The following is a 25,367-nucleotide window of genomic DNA, read 5'->3' as shown; positions in this document are numbered from 1 at the left end:
ATGTAAATAATATATTCAGTATTTGGTATACAATACAGTATTTTGTTTCATTAAACATTAAGATTAAAATGTATTGAAACTCAAGACTCCAATGTCAGGTGACAAGTTTTTAGCATAAAATGACATCTCTTTAGTATTTTGTTTTTAAAAAATGCTGACATTAAACATTCATACATTATGCTTTAAATGGAAAAGGTATTTTATAATAATCTTTATTATAGTCTGGTACACATGGCATATATATGTGCATTCTTTATTAATTTCAAAGAACATTATGGTTAGGTGTAAATAAGTAATGCCACTCTGATCAGATTTGGAGTGTTCAGATAGATGACAATTTGAAAGGGCAGCTGCTAAAAGACTTTAAACCTATTATGCTCTTTTCTAGAAAACTGAGTTTATTTTTTATAAATATTATTTTTTGCAGATAATCAAATTTTTGGAATCCACTATTACATAAAATCATCTGTGCCACTATAAGTCTTGGAATAACACCATATTTTTTTAGTTTCATCTGCCACATTTTACAAATAAATAATGTGTCTCGAATTAAAATCTGCCTAGATTGCATTTAAAAAAAATCTTTATAATTCAGTAGTTTGGGTTTTTGTGTTTTTCTTTCTAAATGTTATCAAACCGATATGATTTAAGTTTTCATTTTTCAACCAATAATTGATCTTATCTTAGTATAACACATGAGAAGTTGGTCAATGCCTAATTTCTGTCTTACTTCTACTTTTCCCAACTATTTTTGTCAAAGAGTGAGTTCTTATTACAAAAGCTGGAGTCTTTGTGTTTATAAAACAGTTGTCTTGTACCCCTAACCTATTCTAATAATTAGTTTTGTTGATTACCACTGTATAATATAGTTTTAGATCTAGTATGGCCAGGCCCCATTTGGGAGTTTCTTAACAAAGATATTGGAGTGATTTACCTGCCATATCTATGGAGGAGGAAAAAAATGTATGCTCACTTAGAAAATAAAAAACATGAAATGCAAAATGAATAGTTTTGATTATCAATTTACACCCAAGATTTAGAGGAAAGTAGAAAACTAGGAAACAATTTTTATTGGCAGGATTTTCTGATAAATGTTTTATTTCTAAAATACATAGTGAACTAAGTCAAATTTATAGAATGTATAGAATACAAATCATTCCTCAAATGATAAATTGTTGAATGATATGAACAACAATTTTCAAATGAAGAAATTAAAGCCTTTACAATCATCTGGAAAAGGGCTCAAAATCATTACTAATTAGAGAAATGCAAATTAAAATCACTTTGAAATATCACCACATACCTATCATCCTCACGATAAAAAAATGGAATCTATATACGGAGAAAGAAGTATTGTTACTGAATGGATAGCACAGCATGTTATTTTCACTTTTTTTTTTGTTTCCCTTTCTTTTGGTTATTCCCTTTTGCTCTCTTTTTTTTCACAACATGACTAATGCAGAAAATGTTTAATATGATTGTACATGTGTAACCTGTATTAGATTTTTTACTGTCTTAAGTAGGGGAAAGGGGAAGGAAGAAAAGAGAAAAAAAGAAATTAAATTTTTTTAAATGTTGAAAACTAACAGGTTTCTATTTAAAAAAATAATAAGAAAAGAAAGAGAATCCCAAATGGGGTTACTAAGAGTTGGACACAATTGAAAAAACAACAAGAATCCTTTGCATTCTTATTTCATTTTTTCCCCTTCCTTTGTACTCATTCTATTTATAGTGGCCTGCTAGCTATTATTAACCATTCCATTTGCTTATTCCAGGTTTTTGTGTGAATCACAGTCCCTTTTCACTAGTAGATAGTTGATCAAATCTCATTCTAAGTAGACTCAGATATCAGAACTTTTTTCAAGTTTTGTGCTGATGTCTCTGGGGCTTTTGTTGATTCTATCAGAAATTAGAATTCACTTCCTCCTAAAATTATTTTTTTTCTTTATTTATATTTTATATTTATTTATCTGTATATATAAGATGAACAGGAGAACGTAAACTTCTTGTGGGCAGGGATTTTTTTATGATAGTCATTAGGTTGCCTAATATGGCATAGTACCTGGCCCATAGCAATCACTTAAGTACGGTTGAATTAAATGAAATAAGAGCAATATTAACATTGATGTTCCATTAAGTTTTTTTTACATAACCCATCTTACTAAGATCACACAATATCTCTCTCACACACAAAGAGGACAAAAGTTGAAAGAGAAGAAAGTACATGGTATCATTCTTGCCTTTAAATAATATAGTGTTGGTCTGTACCTTCATGAAGTTAATATTCTTTCTTTAGCTAATATAAAAGAATTCATCTTTGACCATAAGATCTCCAGCTAAAGCTCCATCAGAGATATTTTAGGAATTAGAGGAAATCAAGTTTTGTCTACAGATAATTAAAATGACAGAGAATTTATCATTTCTTTTTTATTCAAGAAAGTATGTACATATATATATATAAATATATAGATATTGATAGAAAATATTATATTAATGAGTGTCAATCTTTACTTCCTTGTTAATTTTTTGTTCACCTTTTTATTTTACTGTTTTCCCCCCTTTCATCTCCCACCATCATGTCCAAGCAGGCTATAGTGAAGAAAGGATTTATTTATGTATACATGTGTAAATACATACACACACATATCCCCACACATACACATACAAACATCTTTCCTAACATTGCAGAATCTTTGCTTTAATTCTCCTATCTTGCCTTTCTGTTACTTAACCTCCCCCAAACCATGGATCCCTGCCTTGTCTTCTTCTGATACCTTTTGCTTTCCAGTCCACCTTCCTTCCTCTCTTATTTCTTTATAGATTTTGGAGGGGTGCTATACCCTTCATGGTATATATGTAGTGTTGCTTATTTTACCCATTCCCAATGTAAGTAAATTTTCAGAACTAGGAGCTCTCCTTTTCCTCTGTTTCTATTTTTTCTGTATCTCATTTGATTAACATAATAATTTTCAACTGAACTCTTCTCCAATCTTTTTTTCCCCCTGAGGCAACTGGGGTTTAGTGACTTGCTCATGGTCATACAACTAGGACATGTTAAGTGTCTGAGGTGAGATTTGAACTCCAGTCCTCCTGACTTCAGGGCTGATGCCCTATCCACTGCTCCACCAAACTGCTCTCCCAAGCTTTCCTTTGAGCTGCCTTATTGTTGATGTCAATCTTAAATATGTGGTATTCATTTCCCAATAAAAATAAAACCTAAATAATTTGTCTATATTGAGTTCCTCAAAAATGATCTTTGATATTGTGTCATATATTAAATTTTCTATTAAGTTTGGGTTTGGTTGATAGAAAGTCTTAAAAATCTGCAAGTTTATTGAATGTCCATTTTTTCTCATTCAATATTATGTAATTTTGCTAGATATAATATTTTTGGCCATCGGCCTAGTTCTTTTAATTATTGGTAGGTATGATTCCCAGTCCTGTGACCTTTTATTGTGGTTACTGATAAGTCTTGTAGAATTCTAACAACAGCATATTTGAATTGTTTTTTTCTTATTCCTTGCAAAATTTTCTCTTTGATCTGGGTGTTTCAAAATTTGCAATAATGTTCTTATATGTTTTCCACAAAGGATCTCATTGAGGTGGTAATCAGTGGATTTTTTTTTCCTTCTACTTTCCCCTCATGTTCTCTAACTCCAGGACAATTTTCATGACTTATTTCTCCCCTTATTGTGTCAAGGTCATTTTTTGTCATAACTTTCAGTCAATTTATTTTTATAGTTTCTCTACTTAATCTGTTCTTCAGTTCTGTCATTTTTCTTTAAGATATTTCACATCCTGTTTTTTTTTTCATTCTTTATAATCAGTTTTCTTATTTCTAGATCTCTTGTAATTTCACTGTCTTCTCCTTTGCCCTTTCCTAATTGGTTAACTTTTTTTTATCATAATCTTATTTTTCTTGGATGGTTTTTATTTATTTTATTTTTCCTCTATGTCTTTCATTTGATTTTTAAATTCTTTTTTGAGTTCTTCTATAAATTTTCTCTGGGCAGGGAGCCATTTCACATTACTCTCTGGGGTAGAAGCTTTTTTTTTTACTTCATTGCCCTCATCTGAGGATGAACCCCAGTCTTCCCTGTTCCCATACTATGTTTCTGTGTTGGGTTTTTTTTTCTTCTTTGCCAATTCATTTTTTTAACAAGAGGTATTAGTATAAGTACTTCTAATGGTGGGTGTGCAGAGAATGGTGCCTTTACCTTCACCTCAGTTCTCCCCTCTGAGCAGAAGCTCCAAAGAGCTCCATCTTCCAGCAAGCACCCGCAGCCAGCAGAATCCCTGCCCTTTGCATTCACTTGTTGCTGGTTCCTTCCCATCCAGGGCTTCAGCTCTGCAGCACAGCTGGATATGGCATTTTCAATAAGCTGAGGTTCACTCAGTCTTCTTGGACTCAGACCCAGCTCCACAGTCAGAAGACGAAAGTTCCTGAGGTTCCTGCTGAGGCTCCAGTCACACCCAGCTCTCCCCAGGGTTCCCCACTAGGTGTTTCTGAGGAAGTATTTGCTCTTCATACAGATTAATCCCAGATTCCAGGTCTTTCTTTTGATCTTCTAGGGTTGTATCAGGAGGACCCTTGTTCTACCCCAAGAGTTCTTGATTTTTCACCAATCTATGTTCACTCTGAAGTCCAAATTTGCTCTATTTGTGGGGAAATCAGGAGAGCTTAAAAATTTACCAACCTACTACACCATATTCCCAGAATCCTCCTGGAATCAATTATTTCTTGCATAACTATCTTTAACATGTTGACTAATAGTATTTACAAGGGATTTCACTTAGAGACCATTCAGCTAATCCCCTTGTAATCATATGCATGACATTAAATATTTTTTTAATTTTTCATGAAATTTGGGGGCGAGCCAAGATGGCGGAGAAGACACACGCGACTTTCTAAGCTCTTCTCTTACCCTCTTTATCAATATTATATCGAGCCTCAAAAATAGTCTTGACTGCTACAATTCGTAAAGATAAGAAGTAGAACAACTCACCAGCCGAAGAAAATCTGCAGTCTCGCCAAAAAGGTTGGTTCCAGGGGCCAGGGAGATCAGCGCAGACGGGGAGAGAAATTAGGTTCTGAGGAGAGCCTCAAACCGAAAGTGAAAGCACAGATCTCAGCACAAGCGCCCAGCCCCAACCCACAGTAAGGGGCTTTTCCTTGGGGTTTGTGACCGCACCAGGAGGCCCCGGTTAGTTTTTCTCACAGTGGGCCGGCTTGGGGATAGAACCCAGGGCGATTTTCACAAATGCTGGCAAGTTGGATTGGGGTCGGGGCTTTCAATACTCACACCTACAAGGGCTCCGGCCTGGGCATCCTTTAAATTTTTATTTACCGGGAATCCCTAAACCAGCCCAATCCCAATCTGCATGCTAATATTCCTTTGGGGGGGAAGGAAGACCACCAAGCTTCCCAAATTAGGAAAAAGTTCTCTCTCCCTTCTGAAAAGTGAACCCCCCGCCAAAAAAACCCTAAAAAACAGAATAAAAAAGGGAAAAGAAATTGGGTTCTAAGAAAAGAGAGGACAAACCGGGCAGCAAACCCAAAAATATAGACTTTTTACAGATTTTTAGAAAGAACCATTAAAAGCTCAAAAGAATTGAATGGGGGGAAAAAACCCAAGGGCCATTAAAAAATTGGGAAAAAAAATTTCGGAAATGGGTTGGGTGAAAAAATAAAGGGCCCCTAGAAATGATTTGGGAAAAAAAAAGAACTCCAAAAAATAGGAATCTTTTGAAAAAAAAACCCACCAAAAAAAAAATTGAAAGGGAAAAAAATTCCAACCCCCTTTAAAAAACCCAAATTGGCCCAAAAAAAAAAAAAAAAAAGAAAAAAATTTTTAAAAAAGAACGAACAAAAACTTTTATTCAAGAAGCAAAACTAAAAACAAAAACAAAAAAAACAAAATTCTCCAAGCAAAACTTAAAATAAAGAAATAATAATTTGGGAAAAAACCACAAGAAAAAACCAAATACTTTTAAAAAAAGAAAAAACTAAAATTAAAAAATAAAAAATAAAAACATTAAAAAATTTATAAAAAAAAAAAAACCCCAAAAAAAACCCAAGGAAAAAGGGAAAAACCAAAAAAAATTAAGGAAAAAATTTCAAACAAAAAAAAAAAAACAAACCATTTAAAAAAAAGGGAAAAAAGACAAAAAATTTCCCCCTTAATTAAAAGAAAAAAAAATATTCCAAAAAAGAATCATAAAAAAAAAAAAAAGCCAAAAAACATTTTCTTCCAAAAAAAAGAATTAAAAAAAAAGAAATTTTATTTTTTAAAAAACAAAATAAAAAAAATTTATTCAACCAAAAACCCAAGAAATGGGAAAAAATAAAAAAACTTGAGAATTTATTTCTTTTAAAACCCAAAAAAAAACAATATTTATTTACTATATAAAAAAAAAGGAAAAAAAAAAAAAAAAAATAAAAAGGGAAAGAAAAAACCATCCCACAAAAGGGGAAAAAACTTATATATTAGAAAAAGAAAGGGGAAAATTGTTGAAACTTTCTCAAAAAGTTTCTTTAAAAAAAAAAATCCTTTTTTTTTAGAAAACCCCCCCAAAAAAAACAAGAAAGAAAAGGAAAAAAAGGGAAAACAGAAAAAAGGGGGATAAAAAAAAAACCTGGGTTTTTAAGAAAATTTAAAAAAAGTAAATATAAAAAGGGGTGCAAATTTGGAAAAAAAAGGGGGGAAAAAAAAATAAAAGCAAAAAAACACAATCTGGGGAATTTAAAGGAGGGGAAAAAAACAATTTTTAATTCCAAAAAAAAAATTAAAATGGAAGAACCCCCCCTAAAAAAGGGAGGAAAAAAAAAAGGTAAAAATGAGGGTAAGAGAATTTGCAATTAAAAGTTGGTTTAAAAAAAATTTTAAAAAAAAAAAAATAAGTAAATAAAAAAAATAGAAAACTTTAAATTTCCCCATTAACAAAAAAGGGAAAACCCTCCTTTTTTAAAAAATTTAAAGAAAAAAAAATTAAAAATTTAAATTTAAAAAAGAGAAATAAAAAAACCCTTTCCATCCGTAAAAAAAGGGCAAAAAAAAAAAAAACTAAAATCCTTAAAATAAATAAAAAAAGGGTAAAAATCAAATCCAAACCCCTTTAAAAAAAAAATTTCAAAAAAAAAAAAACAAAACTTTTAAAATTAGGAGATTCAAAAAGTCCTCCAAAATTAGAAAAAAACCCAAAACAAATAAAAAAAAAATTAAAAAAAAAAAATATTAAAAAAATTATTTCAAGAAAAAAGAAAAAACAGCTTAAACAACTCCAAAAAAAACCCCAGGACCAAATTTACATAATTTCCAAACATTTAAAAACAATGGCCCCAATTTTAAATTATTTGAAAAAAAAAAAATCCTCCAAATTCCTTCTTACCAAACATGACCATATAAACCTGGGCTAAAAACAAGAAAAACATTTTAACCAATCTCTAAAAAATCTAAAATCTTAAAAGACTGCAAAAAAAAAATCATCTCAAATAAACACTAATCAAAATTTAACCAGGAATGCAGGGCGGTTCAATTTGGGAAAACTATAATTAAATTTTGGCCAGTTAAAAATTAAAAAACCATATGATCATCTCTAATCAGAAAAAGTATTTGATAAAATCCAACATCCATTCCTATTAAAAACTTAGAGAAGGAATAAATGGACTTTTCCTAAAAAATTCACATCTATTTAAAACCATCAGTAACTATATGTAATGGAAAAACTAAATTCCCAATAAGATCGGGGAAAAATTGCCTACTTCAAATTATAAGTATTGTAAAAAACTAGCTATATCAAAAATGAAAAATTAAAAATAAGAATACAAGAAAAACAAATTATCCTTTTTAATTTAATTTAAAACCAAATTTCCTAAAATTTAAAAAAAAAAAATTTTTTATAAATAAAACCCCTAATATATTTTATTAATAAAAAATCCCCAATTAAAAGAAATTAAAGAATAATAATAAAAAATTTAAATCTATCCCAAGGAAATCAGAAACTTGTACAAAATTAAACCACTTTTCCCTTAATTTCTTACAATTGAAAAATTTAAATTTTAAAAAAAATATAATAAAATACAAATACCTAAACTAATTTATTTACATACCAATCAACTAAAATTATTTTAAAATTTAGAAAAAAAAACAAATTCATATAAAAAAAAAATCAAAATTTCCAAAAATTAAGAAAAAAAAAATCAAAGAAGGTAACTTAAATCTAAAATTATATTATAAACAACAAAAACTTTTTTTATAAAAAAAATTATTGTATAAAAAAAGGTTCAAGGAAAAAAAACAAATATAAACCTAGTTTTTTAAACCCAAAACCCTTTTGGATAAGCTTACTTTTGAAAAAATTCTGGAAAATTAAACAAATATGGAAAACAAGGCATTAATCCATACTTAATATACCCAAAAATAAAATCAAAAATTTCATCCTAAGGCAAAAAAATAAATTATTAAAAATTAAGAAACAATAAATTTACCCTCAAACCTGTGGAAGGGAAAATCTTTTATGCCAAAAAACAAATCATTACTGATCCAAAAAAAACTTCATTAACCAAATAAAAAATTTTTTACAAACAAAACTAATCAACAAAATTAGAAGGGAAGCAAAAACTGGGAAAAATTTTTACATCAAAAGTTCATAAACCTCATTTCCAAAAAAAAAAATTAATTTTAAAAATCCCATTCTCAATTGAAAAAAATTCAAAAGAATTAAAAAAACTCAAATGAAAAAGAAACTTTTCTACCTTGAAAAATCTCCAAGTATTATTAAAAAAGCAATTAAACAACTCTAAATACCCTACACCTTCAATTGGCTAAAAACAGGAAAAAAATAATATTGGGGGATGGGAAAAGACATTATCATTTTGGTAAATTGAAAACCAAACCTTTTAAAATTTGAACTATCTCAAAAATTATCAAACTTCATACCCTTTATCCACATGTTACACTTTATATCCCAAAAATTATAAAGAAAAAACCTTATGTAAAAAATTTTTGGGCCCTTTTTTATGGCTAAAACGGAAACTGAAAATTTTCCATCATTGGAAACTTAAAAATTTGGTATATAAAAGGAATATTACTTTCTTGAAAAAGACCAACAGGAAATAAAACCGAACACGAACTAGTAAAAAACCAGGGAATCAATACTTCAACCTTTACTATATAACCTTCATGACAGGGCCATCCTCCAAAACAATCACCCAAATCATTTCTAAGGACAGTAAAACAACTACTATCCCAAAAAAAAACCAATGACAAAAACCAACATTAATTCCCAATCCCTATATTTATCACACCCAATTTTTTCACAACTAATTGTACAATATTTAATCATTCTTTTTTAAAAAAAAACTTTTTAATATTATACTTATTGGTTTCAATTTAAAAATTTTTTAAACATTATCCTCCATCTTGGGAAAATGGGGTAAACTTTAAAAATGGAACAAAAACAATTTTAATCTTAAAAATTACCATTATATATATTCTTAAAAAAAATATTAAAAAAAAAAAAATTTCCCTATAAAAAAATAATATATAAAAAATTCAGAAAGAAGGTCTGAATTGGAAAAAACAAATTGCAACAAAACTTTCAAAAAGAAAAAAAAATAGTCTCTTCATTAAACCTTAACTTTTTTCTTAATACATTTTTCAAACTTTCAATCTATCTTTTTCATCCATTTACCCCTTTTATTTTTTATTTCTTTTTTATATTTTATTTCTATTAAATCTCAAGCTTCCAATTAAATATTTAAATACCAATTTTAATTTCTCCCATACAAACTTTTTACCAAGGAAAACAATCAACATAATCCCCTCCCCCAAACAACCTGCCAAAAACAAAAAAAAAACTTTCTAAAAATTTTTCATTAAATCAACTAGAAAAAGAACTACATCCAAAAAAAATATTTTTATTTTTAATTGTAGAATATTAGTTAATAAAGTTAAAGTGATATCTCAACTAACTCACAAGTAATTTATTCTACTTCATCTGAAATTCATTTGAGGTATAAAAATAAACTGTTAATTAGAATATGATTCTTTGTTTCTTTAAAGCAACTTATTTACATATGAGGGCAAATAAGAATCATATTACAAAACTCATGGAGAATGCTGGAAATATGAAGAGGTCAATCAGAATTGAAAATATTTTCAAAAGAAAGTATGGTTTTATCCAAACAAATGTAAATTATGAAAGTAATCCTAATTGATCATTAGATTAGATTGGTTTGGTGATACAGTGGACAGCAGGTGCTACAGTGGATAGCAGAGTGAACTTGGATTCAGGAAGACTTGAGCTTGAAATTTGCCTCATAAACTTGATGGTTATAATTTACCTATCAAATTTTGGAGAAGGGGAATTTATAACCAAAGAACTACAGAACAACATGATAGGCAAAACTGACAACTTTGATTACATTTAAATTTAAAAAGTTTTGCACACACAACAAAAACAAGATTAAAAGGAAAGTGTAAAGCTGAGAAAAAATATTTATAGCCAGTATTTCTAATAAAGGTCTCATTGCTAAAATATAATAAAGAACTGTGTCAGATTTATAAAAATACAAGTCATTCTTCAATTGATAAATAGTCAAAGGATATGAATAGGAAATTTTCAGATAATGAAATTAAAGCCATGGATAACTATATGAAAAAATGCTCATCACTATTAATTAAAGAAATGCAAAAGAAAACAACTTTGAAGTACTACCTCACACCTCTCAGATTGGCTAAAATGACAGGAAAAGATGACAAATGCTGGTAGGAATTTTGGAAAAGTGGGACACTAATTCATTGTTGCTAAAATTGTGAAGTGATCCAACCATTCTAGAGAGCCATTTGGAACTATGCCCATAGGACTATCAAACTGTGCATACCCTTTGACCCAGCAGTGCCATTACTGAGTTTGTATCTCAGAGAAATTTTTATATAGCATAAGCGACATCAATGTTGCATATATATAAACATATATAATATTATATATATGAAATTTTAATGTAAGGAAAAATATCAGGAACCAGAGCCTTGACACTTTTAATGGAACTAAAGGATATGCTGTCCATATTTTAAATTTCTTTTTTAGAGATCATTATCTATGTTTTGCATGACTGCACATGTCTAACCTTTATAAAATTGCTAACCTTCTCATTAAAGGGATGGGAGAGAATTTGGAATTCAAAATTAATTAAAAAAATGAAGGTTAAAATTATTTTTGCATGTAATTGAGAAAAATATTAAAAATAATTTAAAAGATCATTATCAGTGTCAGTCTTTTTTGGTTACTATTTTTACTTCCATTAGAATATCTGTGCTTCTTACATCATTCCTTTCATTGAATTTCCCTTCCAGTACTTCATTTTCATCTCTACACAATTTGCTTCCCTTTTTTTCTCCTAAAGCAAATGTGTGAAATAAAAGTGCAATAACCTTTAGAAGCCAATCTAGAGATGGAGCCAAAATGGAGAAGTAAAGGCAGGGATCACCTTGTGCTCTCCCCCAAACCCCTCCAAATTATAATTTTTTTGGGATGAGGCAATTGGAATTAAGTGACTTTCCCAGGGTCACACAGCTAGGAATTGTTAAATGTCTGATGGCACATTTGAACTCGGGTCTTTCTGACTTCAAGTTTGTTGCTCTAACCACTACACCATTTAGCAGTCCCTTCTAAATACTTTTAAACAATGACTTTAAATAAGTTGCACAACAACCAAACCAACAAAAAGAGAAAGTGAAACAATTTTCTAGCCCAAGAAAACTTGCAAAGTCATCATGAAAGGTTTATTGCACCAGGGTTAGAGTGGAGCACAATCTGACCCAGGCTACACTAGTGCAACCCCAACTGATCAGCATCAGGACTTGGGAGCCCTTGCATGAAGACTAGCATGGTATCTTCTCAGCATACTTTTGGTAAGGAGGTTGAAACAACAGGTCAGAAGATTACAGGGGTGTCTTTGCTAGTGGAGATACAGGACTCTATTGCTTTTCCCTTTCTCAGATCTGGGTCAGAGTCCTGAATCAAAATTTCAAAGTAATGAGGAGTAATAGTACACCAAAAACTGCTGCCACCATAGAGCATAGATTTTTCTCACATTTCCAAAATAGAAAAGAGTGTTTGCAATTGCTCACAAGCCAGAGCACATGCTGAGAAATCAGTAAAAACACCTCTCCTTAGATTTTACCACACTGGAAGCATTGAAAACTAAAGGTTCCAGGAAATGTTCCTGAAAACAGCTGCACAAAAACCCTAAAATGCATGCTTTCCCCTAAATATGAAGCGCTACTTTTACAAAGAATTAAAAAGTTAAATAATGGGCTGGGAAAATAAGCAAACAACAGAAAAATATCTGAACATAGTTACTATGGTGACAAGGATGATCACTAGAAGATAACAAAGTTAAAGCTCCTACATCCAAAGCCTCCAAGAAAAAATATGAATTGGTCTCAGGCCATAGAAGAGCTCAGAAAAGATTTTGAAAAATAAGCAACATAGGGAGAGAAAAAACTGGAAGAGAAATGAGAATGATGCAAGAAAATCATGGAAAATAGTATGGTTTTTCATTATTTTCTTGCATCATTCTCATTTGTCTTCCAGTTCGGGGGTTAATCAAATAAGAGATTACTATAGGCCTTTATCATTTTGTTGTGTGTATCTAATCTATTCCATTGATCCACTAATTTATTCTATAGCCAGTATCAAATGGTTTTGAAGACCGCTGCTTTATATGGTTTTAGATCTCATTTAGTTAGGTCACCTTCATTTGCATTTTTCCATAAATTACATTGGAATTCTTGACCTTTTGTTTTTCTAAGTGAACTGTTATTATTTTTCCTTTTTCTGTAATGTAAATTCTTTGCAATTTAATTGGTAGAATTGTCATTTTTATTATAGTAGCTCAACCTAACCCATGAACACTTGATATTCTTCCACTTGTTTAGATCTGACTTAATTTGTGTGGAATGTGTTTTGTAATTGTGTTCATATCATTCCTGACTTTATCTTGGTAGGTAGACTCTGAAATATTTATCTACAGTTATTTTAAATGGGATTTCTCTTTGTATTTCTTGCTGCTGGACTTTTTTGATGATTTATGTAGATTTATTTTGCTAAACTTGTGAATTATTTGTAGTCATTTTTTAGTTGATTCTCTAGGATTTTCTAAATATACCCTCATATCATCTGCAAAAAGTGATAATTTGATTTTCTCATTACTTACTTTAATTCCTTTAATTTCTTTTTCTTTTCTTATTTCTAAAACTAACATTTCTAATAAAATATTGAATAGTAAAGGTGATTGTGAATGACCTTCTTTCACTCTTGATCTTATTGGAATTGCTCTAGTTTATCCCCATTACATGATGGTTTTAAATGGATGTTGGTAGTCATTTTAAGGAAAATTCTATTTATTCCTATGCTCTCTAGTGTTTGCCTTTTTAAAAAGGAATAGGTATTAGATTTTGTCAAATGCTTTTTCTGCATCTATTGAGATAATTATATGATTTCTGTTCGTTAGAAATTGACGTATGCCATCTCCTAATTAGGGACTGAGGCTCCATGAGAAATCATAATATGAAGCTATAGGAACTTTGATCCCATTAGTTCAGTGATCAACCAATCAAGAGAGTTCACATCTGCTCTCACTACCATTGTCAATATTTAGACTTTCCTTTAAACTACTCCCCTTCAGAGATTAGTATCTGTCCCTCAGAACTTTTACAAACTAAATTAAATGCTATCTTTAGCAGCTACACATATTTCACTCTGAAATTCCTCCATGATATCATAACCACTACATCATTTTATAACTGTAGGTGTCCCTCAGCAGATGAAATCTGCATTTTGAAGATAGTTACTGATAAAAATCTTTCTAACTTTTAATTTTGTTTGGGAAAAGTTATTCACTAGAGAAAAGTAGACATAAGTCATGGTCCTCATCACAGATTATACTGAATTTTTCTTCTCCCCAAACCCACCTCTTACAAATGAAAGTGGAGGAAGAGAGTAGTGGAAAGGATGATGAAGAGAAAGGAGGGAATTAGTAATAAAAATCTAGGATATATTATATTTACACACACATAGATATGCAATATACATGCATATATAAATATATACATATTTGTACATATATACATATGCATACCTACATGTATGTAGATAGATAGATATAGAGATATATAGTTTCATTTGGCATCATAACAACCACAAGGGCAGTGGTCTCCTAAATTGGAGCTAAGGTTCCATTAAAAGCCATAGCATGTCTTCATTTGAACCTCATAAACTCAGATGATACTTTTCACATTAAGAAACCATTTGATCTTGTTCTGGATCTATATGATTTGATATTCTCCTACTAATTTCAATGTTACTCCTTCTGAACAGAGTCCAAAATAACTATATTTAAAAGTGAATTAAGAAACCATATAAATATAGAACTTGACTTTTTAAGTAGGAATGAATGAAAAAACACTTATTAGGAAGGAATCTTAGAAGTCATTTAATCTAATACTTTAATTTCACAGATTAAGAAACTGAGGCCCAGAGAGATTATAATCTTTCACAAAGTCAAATAGCTATTTAGTGGTAAGATTCGTAAGAACCCAGGTTTTCAAACTTTTTAATTATCAAACTATATAAAAAGAAATAAAACATTAAAAATATTATACTGGTTTCAAAAATAGAAAAAATGATTAGTGCAACAGTTTAGGTGTACAACATATGCAAACAAATTTATTTAATATTCTAGTATTTGATAATAATGACCTCAACTACTGGAATAAAGAGTAATAAACACTGCTGAGAGACAGCAGTGTGAAAGAAATTAGATTCAAACCAATACCTAACTCCCCAAACAGCTCTGAGTAGCAATTGATTATGACTGTAAAAGTTTTACAGAGGGAAAAAAGGTCTTTATATAGTTAGAGAAGGGGATAAAAGAAGATTTAAAGAAAATCCATAGTTGTTGTAGTAGGGACCAAAAGCCTAGGAAGAGAAGCCTCCCTTCCCCCCAAAAAAGCACAAGGACAAAAGCAAAAGTTTTGATAAAATGAAACTGATTTCCCTTATCATTAGCTGGACTTCCCCGAAAGATTAATACTGGGGGGAGCTGAGAAGAGTGGATAGAGCAGGGCTTCTTAAACTTTTTCTACTTGAAGGTACTCTAAATTGATCAGAGAAATGCAAAGTAAGAAAACTCTGAGATAACAATATACACCTCTCAGATTGGCTAAGTTAGCAGGAAAAGAACATGACAAATTTTGGAGAGAAAGTGGGAAAACCGGGACACTAATACATTGTTGGTGGAATTGTGAATGGATCCAGCCATTCTGAAGAGCAATTTGGAACTATGTTCATAAAGTTCTCAAACTATGCATACCCTTTGATCCACCAGTGTTTCTACTGGGCTTATATCCCAAAGAGATATTAAAGGAAGGAAAGGGGCCCACATGTGCAAAAATGTTTGTGGCAGCCCTTTTTGTAGTGACAAGGAATTGGAAACTGAATGGATGCTCATCAGTTAGAGAATGGCTGAAAAAGTTATGGTATATGAATGTTATGAAATACTATTGTTCTGTAAGGAATGACCAACAGGATGATTTCAGAAAGGCCTGGAGAGATTTACATGAACTGATGCTCAGTGAAATGAACAGAACCAGAAGATCATTGCACATGACCACATCAATATTATATGACAATCATTTCTGATGGACATAACTTTTTCCAACCATGAGATGACTGATAACCATCAGTTCCAATGATCTTGTAATGAAGAGAAATATATGCACCCAGAGAGAGAGAGAGAACTGTGGGAACTGAATGTGGATCACATCATAACATTCTCAATCTTTTTATTATTGTTCCTTTGCATTTTGTTTTCTTACTCATTTAATTTTCTTTTTGATCTGATTTTTTTCTTGTGCAGCTATATATGTGTGTGTATGTGTGTGTGTGTTAACACATATTGGATTTAACATATATTTTAACATGTATGACATATATATTGGGTTGCTTGCCATCTAGGGGAGAAGCTGAGGGGAAAGAGGGGAAAATCTGAAACACAAGGCTATGCAAGGGTCAAAGTTGAAAAATTATCTGTACATATATTTTGAAAATAAAAAAGCTTAAAAAAACCCTTTTTCTACTTACAACCCCTTTTCACTCAAGAAATTTTTATGTGACTCCAGATATATAGGTATATATAGTTGGTATACAAGTAAAACATTTACTCATAATAAGTCATAATTTTGTGATTTCCCACATTCAGTCACACAACCCAAGTCACAACACATAGTTTAAAAAACTTTGGGATAGAGAACTGGTCCTAAAGTGAGAAGACCAGGATTTAAATCCTAACTGAGGCAATTGGTCAGACCACAAATTAAGTTGAATAAATCTTTATGAGCCTTTATCCTTATCTATTAAATGGAGATAACTTTCAAGTTCCTTTTCAGAATTGAGAAGATAGTACTTTTACTAGTTAAAATTGTATTTATGACAAATATGGAAATATTTAAAAGAATTGCAGATTCTTTGCAGATAACAGCAATCATATTGCTTGCTGTCACAGAGAAGGGGGAGGTAAGGGAAAGAAGGAGAAAAATTTGGGATACAAATTCTTATAGAAATGAATATTGAAATGTATCTTTAGATGTCTTTGAAAAATATAATATTACTGAAAACTTAAAAAATTCAAAAAGCAAAAAGAAAATGTTATTGTTGTTTTTCAGTCATTTCAGTCATTTGGCTCTTTGTGACATAATCTGAAATTTTCCTAGCAGAGATACTGGATTGTTTTTCCATTTCATTCTCCAAGCTCATTTTACAGATCAGGTACTGAGGCAAATAGGGTTAAGTGACTTGACCAGAATTAGACAGCTATTAAGTATCGAGCTGGATCTGAACACAGGAAGATAAATCTTCCTAACTCCAGATTCTGCACTCTATCCACTGCAACAACTAGTGACCCAGTTAAGACCAGATGGTTCTATAACTGAGAGAAAATAACTTATATGCCTTTATATCTAAAATATAAACCTCTTTTCATTATCATTGATCTCAGAGATAAGTTTAACAAAGATATTCAGATTGGTAGAATTCTCAACAAAACTGATTTCCAAGTGAATAAGAAATATTCAAATGATGGAGACTTGATGAAAGAATGAATGTCCAATTATTAATCTCTTGGGAGGTGAAAAGTATGTGATAGCAGAAAAGTAAGTCCCTGTTCTCGAAGAACTCACATTTTAATAGAGGAAAACAAAACAATTGGAAGTTTCAGCTATGTGTCAAAATGACAGGTCCTGAAATCTTTAGGGTTTAGCAGTAAAACAAAGACAAATGAATCATTATTAATGTTCTTTTCCTTGATGAAACAACATTGCTTTAAGATGTTGAGCAATGCCAACAAGTTTAGTGATGAGAACTTTCCACTACTTCAATAGCCTTGGCTGCTGGGCCAGGAATTGTTGAATCATCACAATGGTACTTTCACTGATAATGAATTAGGGCTAGAAGCAATGAGGATGATCTGAAGCGGGACTCCTACTATGGCAAGGATTTCAATTAAGAGACCCGTGATATCTCTGATCCTAGAATACATCATAGGAGCAGTTTGGTGACTGGCTAGAGCGCTGGGTTCAGAATCAGGACAACAAATCCTCATGAGTTTAAATCCAGCCTTAGATATGTGGTAGTTGTTTGACCTTGTGCAAGTCAATTGGCCTCAATTTCTCATCTATAAAATGAGAAAATTCAAACATAAGATAATAGTCAGACATGAATGAAACAACTGATCAACTAAAGAATATATGGTATTAGATATTAACGATCTGTATGCAGGGAACAAAATCTGAAATAAAAGGCAACATAGATTTAGAATTACATCTTAGCAGTTCAACAACTTCATTTGACAGGTGAGGCACAGTATTAAATAATTTGCCCAAGGTCATGAAGCAAATAAGAATCCAAAATAAGTTCTAACTCTAGACCCATTTGACTTTGTGTTCTATCTGCTACATCATGATGACTCAATTCATATTTCACGCTCTTCATATAAAAATTATTACAAAACTATTTGGAGTTTCTGGAACCATACTAATGCTTCCATCCTGTGGTGAAGACATTCAGGTACTTTTCCTCTTTTTTTGTTCTTTCCCTCAGTCCCTCAAATTTTCGTTAGTGAACAAGAAAGAAATACTATGGGTTTCCTATCTCCTTTTCTTCCTGACTACTTCCTCCTCTCATCTACCTTTTAATTAACCTGAACGTAGTTAATATGCTTGGGGCCTCTGAAAAGAACTTGAACATTAGGGTAAATGACTTTCAGGTAGGATGAGAAGCTAGCAAGAGAGGTTTAAAATCACATCTTCAATTCTTTAAGTCCCCAGGCTCTCAGGCTGTGAAAAGGATTAGCTAAGCTTGAAAATTTGGAAGCACAGGCATCTGTGGAGGCCTGAGATAATTTTTATTACAATACCAACCATTTAAATATCTAATTGAGTTTCTAGAAATTGGAGTTAATTTTTAAAATTACTGATAGATCTATTTTTTTAAAAAAAATTAAGGATATCTTTCTTCCTTCTTGTGTCTGTAAAGAAATAATTTGGGGAACAATAGGGAGATATGATTACTTACAGGTTCAATATACTGAAGCAGTGATTTAAATCATTCCCCAATGACCTGATAAAGTTAATCCATCCTCCTAAGTGTCCAATGTCACTTCATAACCAGTTCTGAGAAGAATCTGACTCAGAGTTAAACTTGCTGAACATCATTTATCATGTGCCCATCACAATTATTTACACACTTAGTGTCTTCTTCTCTATCAAAAAAATTATAAAATATAGCATATACTGTGCTAAGTTCTAAAACCTAAGCATCTTTACCAGATAGCTTATCATGTCCAGTCTAAATTCTCTCTAGGCTATCTTATATCCTTCAAGTAATATCTTTACATTTCCCATCTATTGAGTGTTGAGAGATCTTTTATCAAAAACATTTTCTTATCATTTTTAAATATAAGATACATTTTATCCTTTGACCTTCCCCTTCCCTCTTCCCAGAAAACCATTTTGATTAAAGAAAATGTTCTTAATTTTGGTTCACAAATCACCAAAGGGGATCCATGAACATGGATGAAAAAAAATAAATCCTTATTTCAATATAACTTATTTCTGCTAGAATAATATTTAATATTATTCTTTTAAAAACATTTTTTGAGAAAAGCTTCATTACACTGCCAAAGGGATCCATGACATTAAAAAGAGCTAAAAGCCTCTTTATTTTAATAAAGGATGTTTTTTTAAGAAAAAAAAAAAGAATCAGTAAAATGATCAACACACTGAAGAAAAATCTGAGAACTTACACAATACTCTCCACAGAGGAATCTTCCATCCCTGCAAAATGATAGGGGAAATGCTTCCTTCTTTTTCTTTATTGGAGCCAATTTCATTGTACTGTTGCAACACTCATTATTTATTGTTTGCTGGTTGTTTTTCTTAGTGATATAGTTGTACTGATTATGCATATTGTTTTCTTTATACTGTTTGGACATTAGGTTCTTGTCTTTCTTACAGCACACTTCTATGACATTTGTGAATCACATCTTTTTTGCCATTATTCACAGCATAGGATCTTACATTTTAGAGGTAGAAAGAATCTTAGAAATCTTCTCATCCACCCCCCTCTTTAACCTTTCAATTTACAGATAAGGAAATAGGCTGAGAAAGGTTATCCTTCTAGATAATGTAGATAGCAAAGGGTTGAATCAGTATTTGAACCTTGGTCCTCTTAACTTTAATTTATTGCTCTTTCCATAGCACAGTGCTCCCTCTTCTCAATACATTTCCTTCTATATGCTCCAACATAACAAATTATTTCCTAAAATGTGGTTCACAAACTTGAAATCCATTCTATAGTTAGGCTGACAATAATACTTTCATTTTCTTTTCTTTTCTTTTTTTTTTTTTTTTTGAACACAGTGCAGATTTTTTTGCAAATTTGTAAATTATGCTCTTTTGCTTGTTAGCATATTTTGTACATGACTTCCAAATTCCCCTTTGCAATCTTACTTTCTCCTACTACAACTTTATGCTGCCTACTTTTAAATTTACTATACTGAATAGAAGGTAAGGGAAGTAGATAGACCAGAATAAGACACAATTTTAACAAAATTCTTAGGTTCATATTTGACCCAGCATTCTGGTCTGTCCACATCTTGGATTCTAACTCTGTTATCCAGTGTGTTAATCATCTCTCCTAGTTCTGTGCCTTTGGAATATTTCATAAACATAATAGACACTTTCATACCAATCACTGATAAAAATGTTAAGGCACACTACTAGAGACATCTATTCCATTTGGTATAGTTAGTCAATGATCACTTTTTGGGTCAGTTCAGTCAACCAGTATTGCACATACAGACACATATACCCATAAATATATATATATATATATATATATATATATATATATATATGTATATATGTATATATATATGTATATGTACATATGGAATATACACAATTCATATGTGTACATATAATTTACTATCATCTAGTCACACCTGTTTTTCTATAAGGATAGAGTGAGATTGTGAAATGTTTTCTGAAATCAAGGTACTAGTACCTTTAATTTTTTTATAACTTCTGTATAGTCCTTTAAGGTTTGTATACTCTTAATACCCTATTGACTTTTTTTAAACTTTTTTTTTAGTAAGTCACAAGGAAAACACTGCGATAGAAATAATGATGATTCCTCATTAGTGAGATTCCTCAATGGAAACAATAACCAGAAGAGCTGGAAGGTTGAAATGATGTATAATTAATGTACTTTTTTCTTACCTTGTTGACATGAAATGGGACAGTGAGTCCATTCACTGAAAGGTGTCACAACACAGTCTCTTTTGCATGGGAGGAGACAAGGACGGACTGTTTCAGGTCGGGTAGAATCTGGGCATCTGTGGGCATTAAAAAAATAAATTAGTGACTACTAAAGGAAATAATTAACATAGGATGAATTATCCAGAATAGAGACAATAAACAAATCCTCACAGGAGAATGAGGCCTACAGCATTGCTGCCCATGGCTTCAACAAAATAAAAATGTATTTGAGAAATGCTTAACAAAATAATTAAATTATAATGCAGTAAAATAGATACTATCATAATATTAATATGTAATTTTCTAAGTCCATTTGCAGCTTTTTGGTATCTTAATTGTTTAACATCTTCCATTTCTACTTGAGTTTGACATCACTGATCTAGTCAATGTTTTTGTTTTATAGAAAAATTAATAGCTAAAGTCATTACATGAGTTAGTTTAGGTCATATAATTTGACTCATAAAAGTTGAATTAAAAATCATTTTTAAAAAAGAGCAAAGCATCAAACAAGACTCAGAACACTATTATTTAGCATCTCAGTAAATTCCAAAATAAGGAATTCATGCAGATAACTTAAGAAAAAAGAAAAAAAAAGATTTTCCCATGGATTGTAATGCTGACAACCACTAAAAGCCTGATTAACAAAGAAATGCATATTGGATAGGTTATAAAATATATATTTTATTCATATTCAAGTGAGTGCTATGACTATTAGTGTGAATTTGGAAAAGTATGAAGAGTATTCAAAAATAAGTATTCTAAAGGAAATGACTATGCATTCATGCAAAAGCATTTGAAAGAGCAAATTACTGAATACATTGCTATATAGTATATTTTCAGGCTAATTGTTTCTAGAACAATGGCATTTTTCCCCCAAGGAAAATTCCATTAGGTTATCTAAGAATAAAATTAATGGCTTCATGTGTTGATAGATTTGGAAATAAAATTGCTAATAATTACTTAAAATATTTGAATGCATTTAAAATGGAGGTTGAAAATATATATTTTACCCTAAGAACTAGTAGGTATTATTTCAGAGTAACTATGAGTAGAGGTTACTTGTTGGGAAAAAATGGACTATAATAACCAGATTCATCAAAATATATTCCAAAATTGAAAGAGAACTCAAGAGGTCATACCCTCCCATTCACCTCTTAAAAAAAAAAAAAAAAAAAAAGCTTTGTCTTTTCAATTCAATTTAATTGTTTCATTTACCAAGTATTTATAATGCAGTAAAGCATCTTGATTAGGCAATAGGGACTGAAATACTGAAACAAAATGATCCTTGTCCTCAAGGAGCTTGTGTTCTATTAAGGAGAAACAACATATAAACAAAATCAGTAAAACAACTAAAAGAAGTATTTATGAAACTGTGCAAGTTACTAAGGATAAAAAGAATTCCAAGTATTTGCCCTTAAGGAATTCCCCTCAATAGAGATTGGAAAAAATACTTCTATACAAATTAACACATGGTAATTTTTTTTTTGACATGGAAGGGAGTACTGGCAGATGTTAGGAATGAGGGAAGATGGTAGGCAGATGGTAATTGAGCAGAGCTGGTGTACGAAAAATAATCAAAACCCACCTATTTTCAGAACTTACCTGTTTTTATTAAAGGTGTCATTCTAGAACTGAATTTCAAATCATGGAATCATTCTTAACTCTTCATCCTCCCTCATCCCATACATTCAGTCAATTGTCAAGTTGTATTCATTTTACCCTTACAACATCTCTTGGATCTAATTAAGAAGCCACCCTCTTGGATGACATCTTCATTACTTCTTACCAAACTATTTCAACAACCTACATAACCTTCTCTGTCTCTGACATCTTATCTTTCCAATTCATTCCCAATACAGTAATCAAAATAATTTCCCCAAAGGGTAGTTTGTTCATATCATGCCCTGCTTAATCCATCTCAGTAATTACCTCATTTATGGGGCAGTAGACAGTTGGGGGGATTCATCTTTCTAAGTTCAAATGTTACCTCAGATACACAGTAGCTGTGTGATGCTGAGCAAGTCCCTTAACTGTTTGCCTTAGTTTTCTCGTCTGTAAAATGAAGTGGAGAAGAAAATGGCAAACCACTCCAATATTTTTGCCAGGAAAATTCCAAATGTGCTCATGAAGAGTCAGATATGACCGACTGATAAACAAATGAGAATTTAAAATATAGAGATTTCCATAACGTATTTTACAATAAAAAATTAGGTCAATAATTATCCCAATGAAAATACCTGAATAATAATAATAGCATCAAATAATGAGCAAAAGATCCCATTATAACTATAAATAGCTAGAACCATACAAACCTAGTTCACCAGCAATATCATCATCACCATTCAAAAGCTTTTAATGATCCATATAATCATTATATTGTATTGTTAATATTAATTAAAAGAACATGATGAAATGTAGTATAATGTAATATCCTTCCTACTACATTGGGTTATAATTTTATTTATCACGGGTGACTCTCTAATTAGACTATACACTGTGAATACAATCCTTTTATTTTACATTTATATGTCTCCATAATGCTCCACATAGTGCTTCATTATACACTTAATGATTGCTTATTAACTAGTTATAGTTATAATTTCCCTTTCATTATTAAATATATTTAGTGATTTTCCCTTTTGTTAATAACTATAGTTGAAGTTAAATTCTTCCCCTTTTTAATGACTAAGTATATCAGTGTAATAAATGCAATGTAATACAGACCAGCATCTTTATGAGAATAATAATTCTATTTAATCATTGCAAATGTCAAGATCCAAGAAATTAAAATTAAGGGTGAGTAGAAGGGCAATGCAAATGGGGTCTAAGTGGGCTTCTTTGTGTTGATTTGTACACTGGAAGTGGTCTTAAAGATATTGTTCAGGAAATATATGATCGGAAAGAGAAAAGAGTCAGTCACATTGTGAGAGTGGAGGATGACAGATGAACAGTTTAAGCATTGTACTGGTAACCACACAACATGTGGTTATCTAGAAAAGGACATCATGTGTGTTGAGTAACTCCTTTATGGGAAACATAAAGGGAATGGAAAAGACTCTTATAGCATAAAAAGGTTTGAATAAGTTGAAATCTGTTCCACTGAAATTAGTACCCACATAGCTAAGATCATGGATATAGCCAAAAATAGAAGTATATTATTTAAACAACAAACTTTGGAAACTGAAATATTGTTTGTACTCCATTGCAGAGAACAGGAAATAAACAAAACATTCATTTAAAAGTCTGAAGTTTAGTAACAAGTAGACAGTTAATATTTTAAAAATTCTCCCTCTCTGTCCAAGTATGTAACTGAAATTGAAAGCACTGTTTCCATCAATACCATTCGTATCTATAAATTGTGTAGTCCACAAATGTTTCTTACCAATAGAAATGGGATGGGAAATGTTATAAAAGTATCCAGGTTTTGATAGCTGTCTTCAACATACCTCAACCTTACTATCCAGTCATTGATTAGCTGACATTCAAAAGTGAATTTGTCACATTCTCTGCCAAAATCTGTCATTATTCTTAACTTTTCTGTTGGTGATATCAGGATTTTGAGGCTAAAAATGTTAAAGTTAACTGATATTTTCTTCTTGCCTCTCTCCTTTTCTCCTTCTCTGTCCTTCCTCCTGCTACAAAAATCTGTAAGTCTTTTCATTGACTCTTTCCAACGTCTCTCACACCTGACAAATTTGACATCATTCAATAAATAAAGTGTATTAAGTAGTGGTGATACAAATATGCAAAAGAAAGACAGCCCCAGCCCTCAGGAAATTTAAATTTTAATGGAGGAAGATAACCCATAAAAGGATGATACTCTGTGCCACAGATTGATCAAGTCCAACCCAAGTAGAGTGTAGCGGGTTTTTGGATTGATATGAAGAGACTTGAAGATCAGCAGGTCATAAAGGATGATACCATAAATAGATTAGGAGAACAAGGGATAATTTGCTTATCAGATCTTGGGAAAAGGGAGGAATTTATGACCAAAGAAGAGCTAGAGAATAGTATTAAAGACAGAATGAACAATTTTGATTACATTAAATTAAAAAGTTTTTGCACCAAACAAAACCAACATAAACAAGATTAAAAGGGATGTACAAAGGTGGAGAAAAATCTTTACAGCCAGTATTTCTGATAAAGCCAATTTCCTAATTGATAAATGGTCAAAAGATATGAACAGACAATTTTCAGATGATAAAATTAAAGTCATCTATAGTTAAATGAAAACTGCATATAGTTATATGAAAAAAAATGCTCTAAATTACTGTTGATTAAAGAAATGCAAATGAAAACAACTCTGAGATATCACTTCATACCTGTCAGATTGGCTAAGATGACAGGAAAAGATAATGATAAATACTGCAGGGGATACACGGACACTAATATGTTGTGGGTAGAGTTGTGAAATGATCCAACCATTTTGGAGAGCAATCTCCAATTGTGCCCAAAGGACTTTCAAACTGTGTATACACTTTCTCC

General features: G+C 31.1%; 1 protein-coding gene across 1 annotated transcript in view; it reads right to left on the bottom strand.

Annotated features, from left to right (window-relative positions):
• Positions 1-25,367, bottom strand: part of LOC116422567 (thrombospondin type-1 domain-containing protein 7B-like) — a 142,746-nt gene that overhangs the window by 29,401 nt on the left and 87,978 nt on the right. Inside the window, exon 4 of the mRNA XM_031961296.1 lies at positions 20,844-20,959. Within this exon, the coding sequence (XP_031817156.1) occupies positions 20,844-20,959 (116 nt within the window). The remainder of the gene's footprint in view (positions 1-20,843; positions 20,960-25,367) is intronic.

The sequence above is a fragment of the Sarcophilus harrisii genome, chromosome 3 (genome assembly GCF_902635505.1).
Source record: "Sarcophilus harrisii chromosome 3, mSarHar1.11, whole genome shotgun sequence".
Lineage (NCBI taxonomy): Eukaryota > Metazoa > Chordata > Mammalia > Dasyuromorphia > Dasyuridae > Sarcophilus > Sarcophilus harrisii.
Note: the sequence above shows the minus strand (reverse complement) of the source record. Positions and strands in the feature narration are given on the sequence as shown.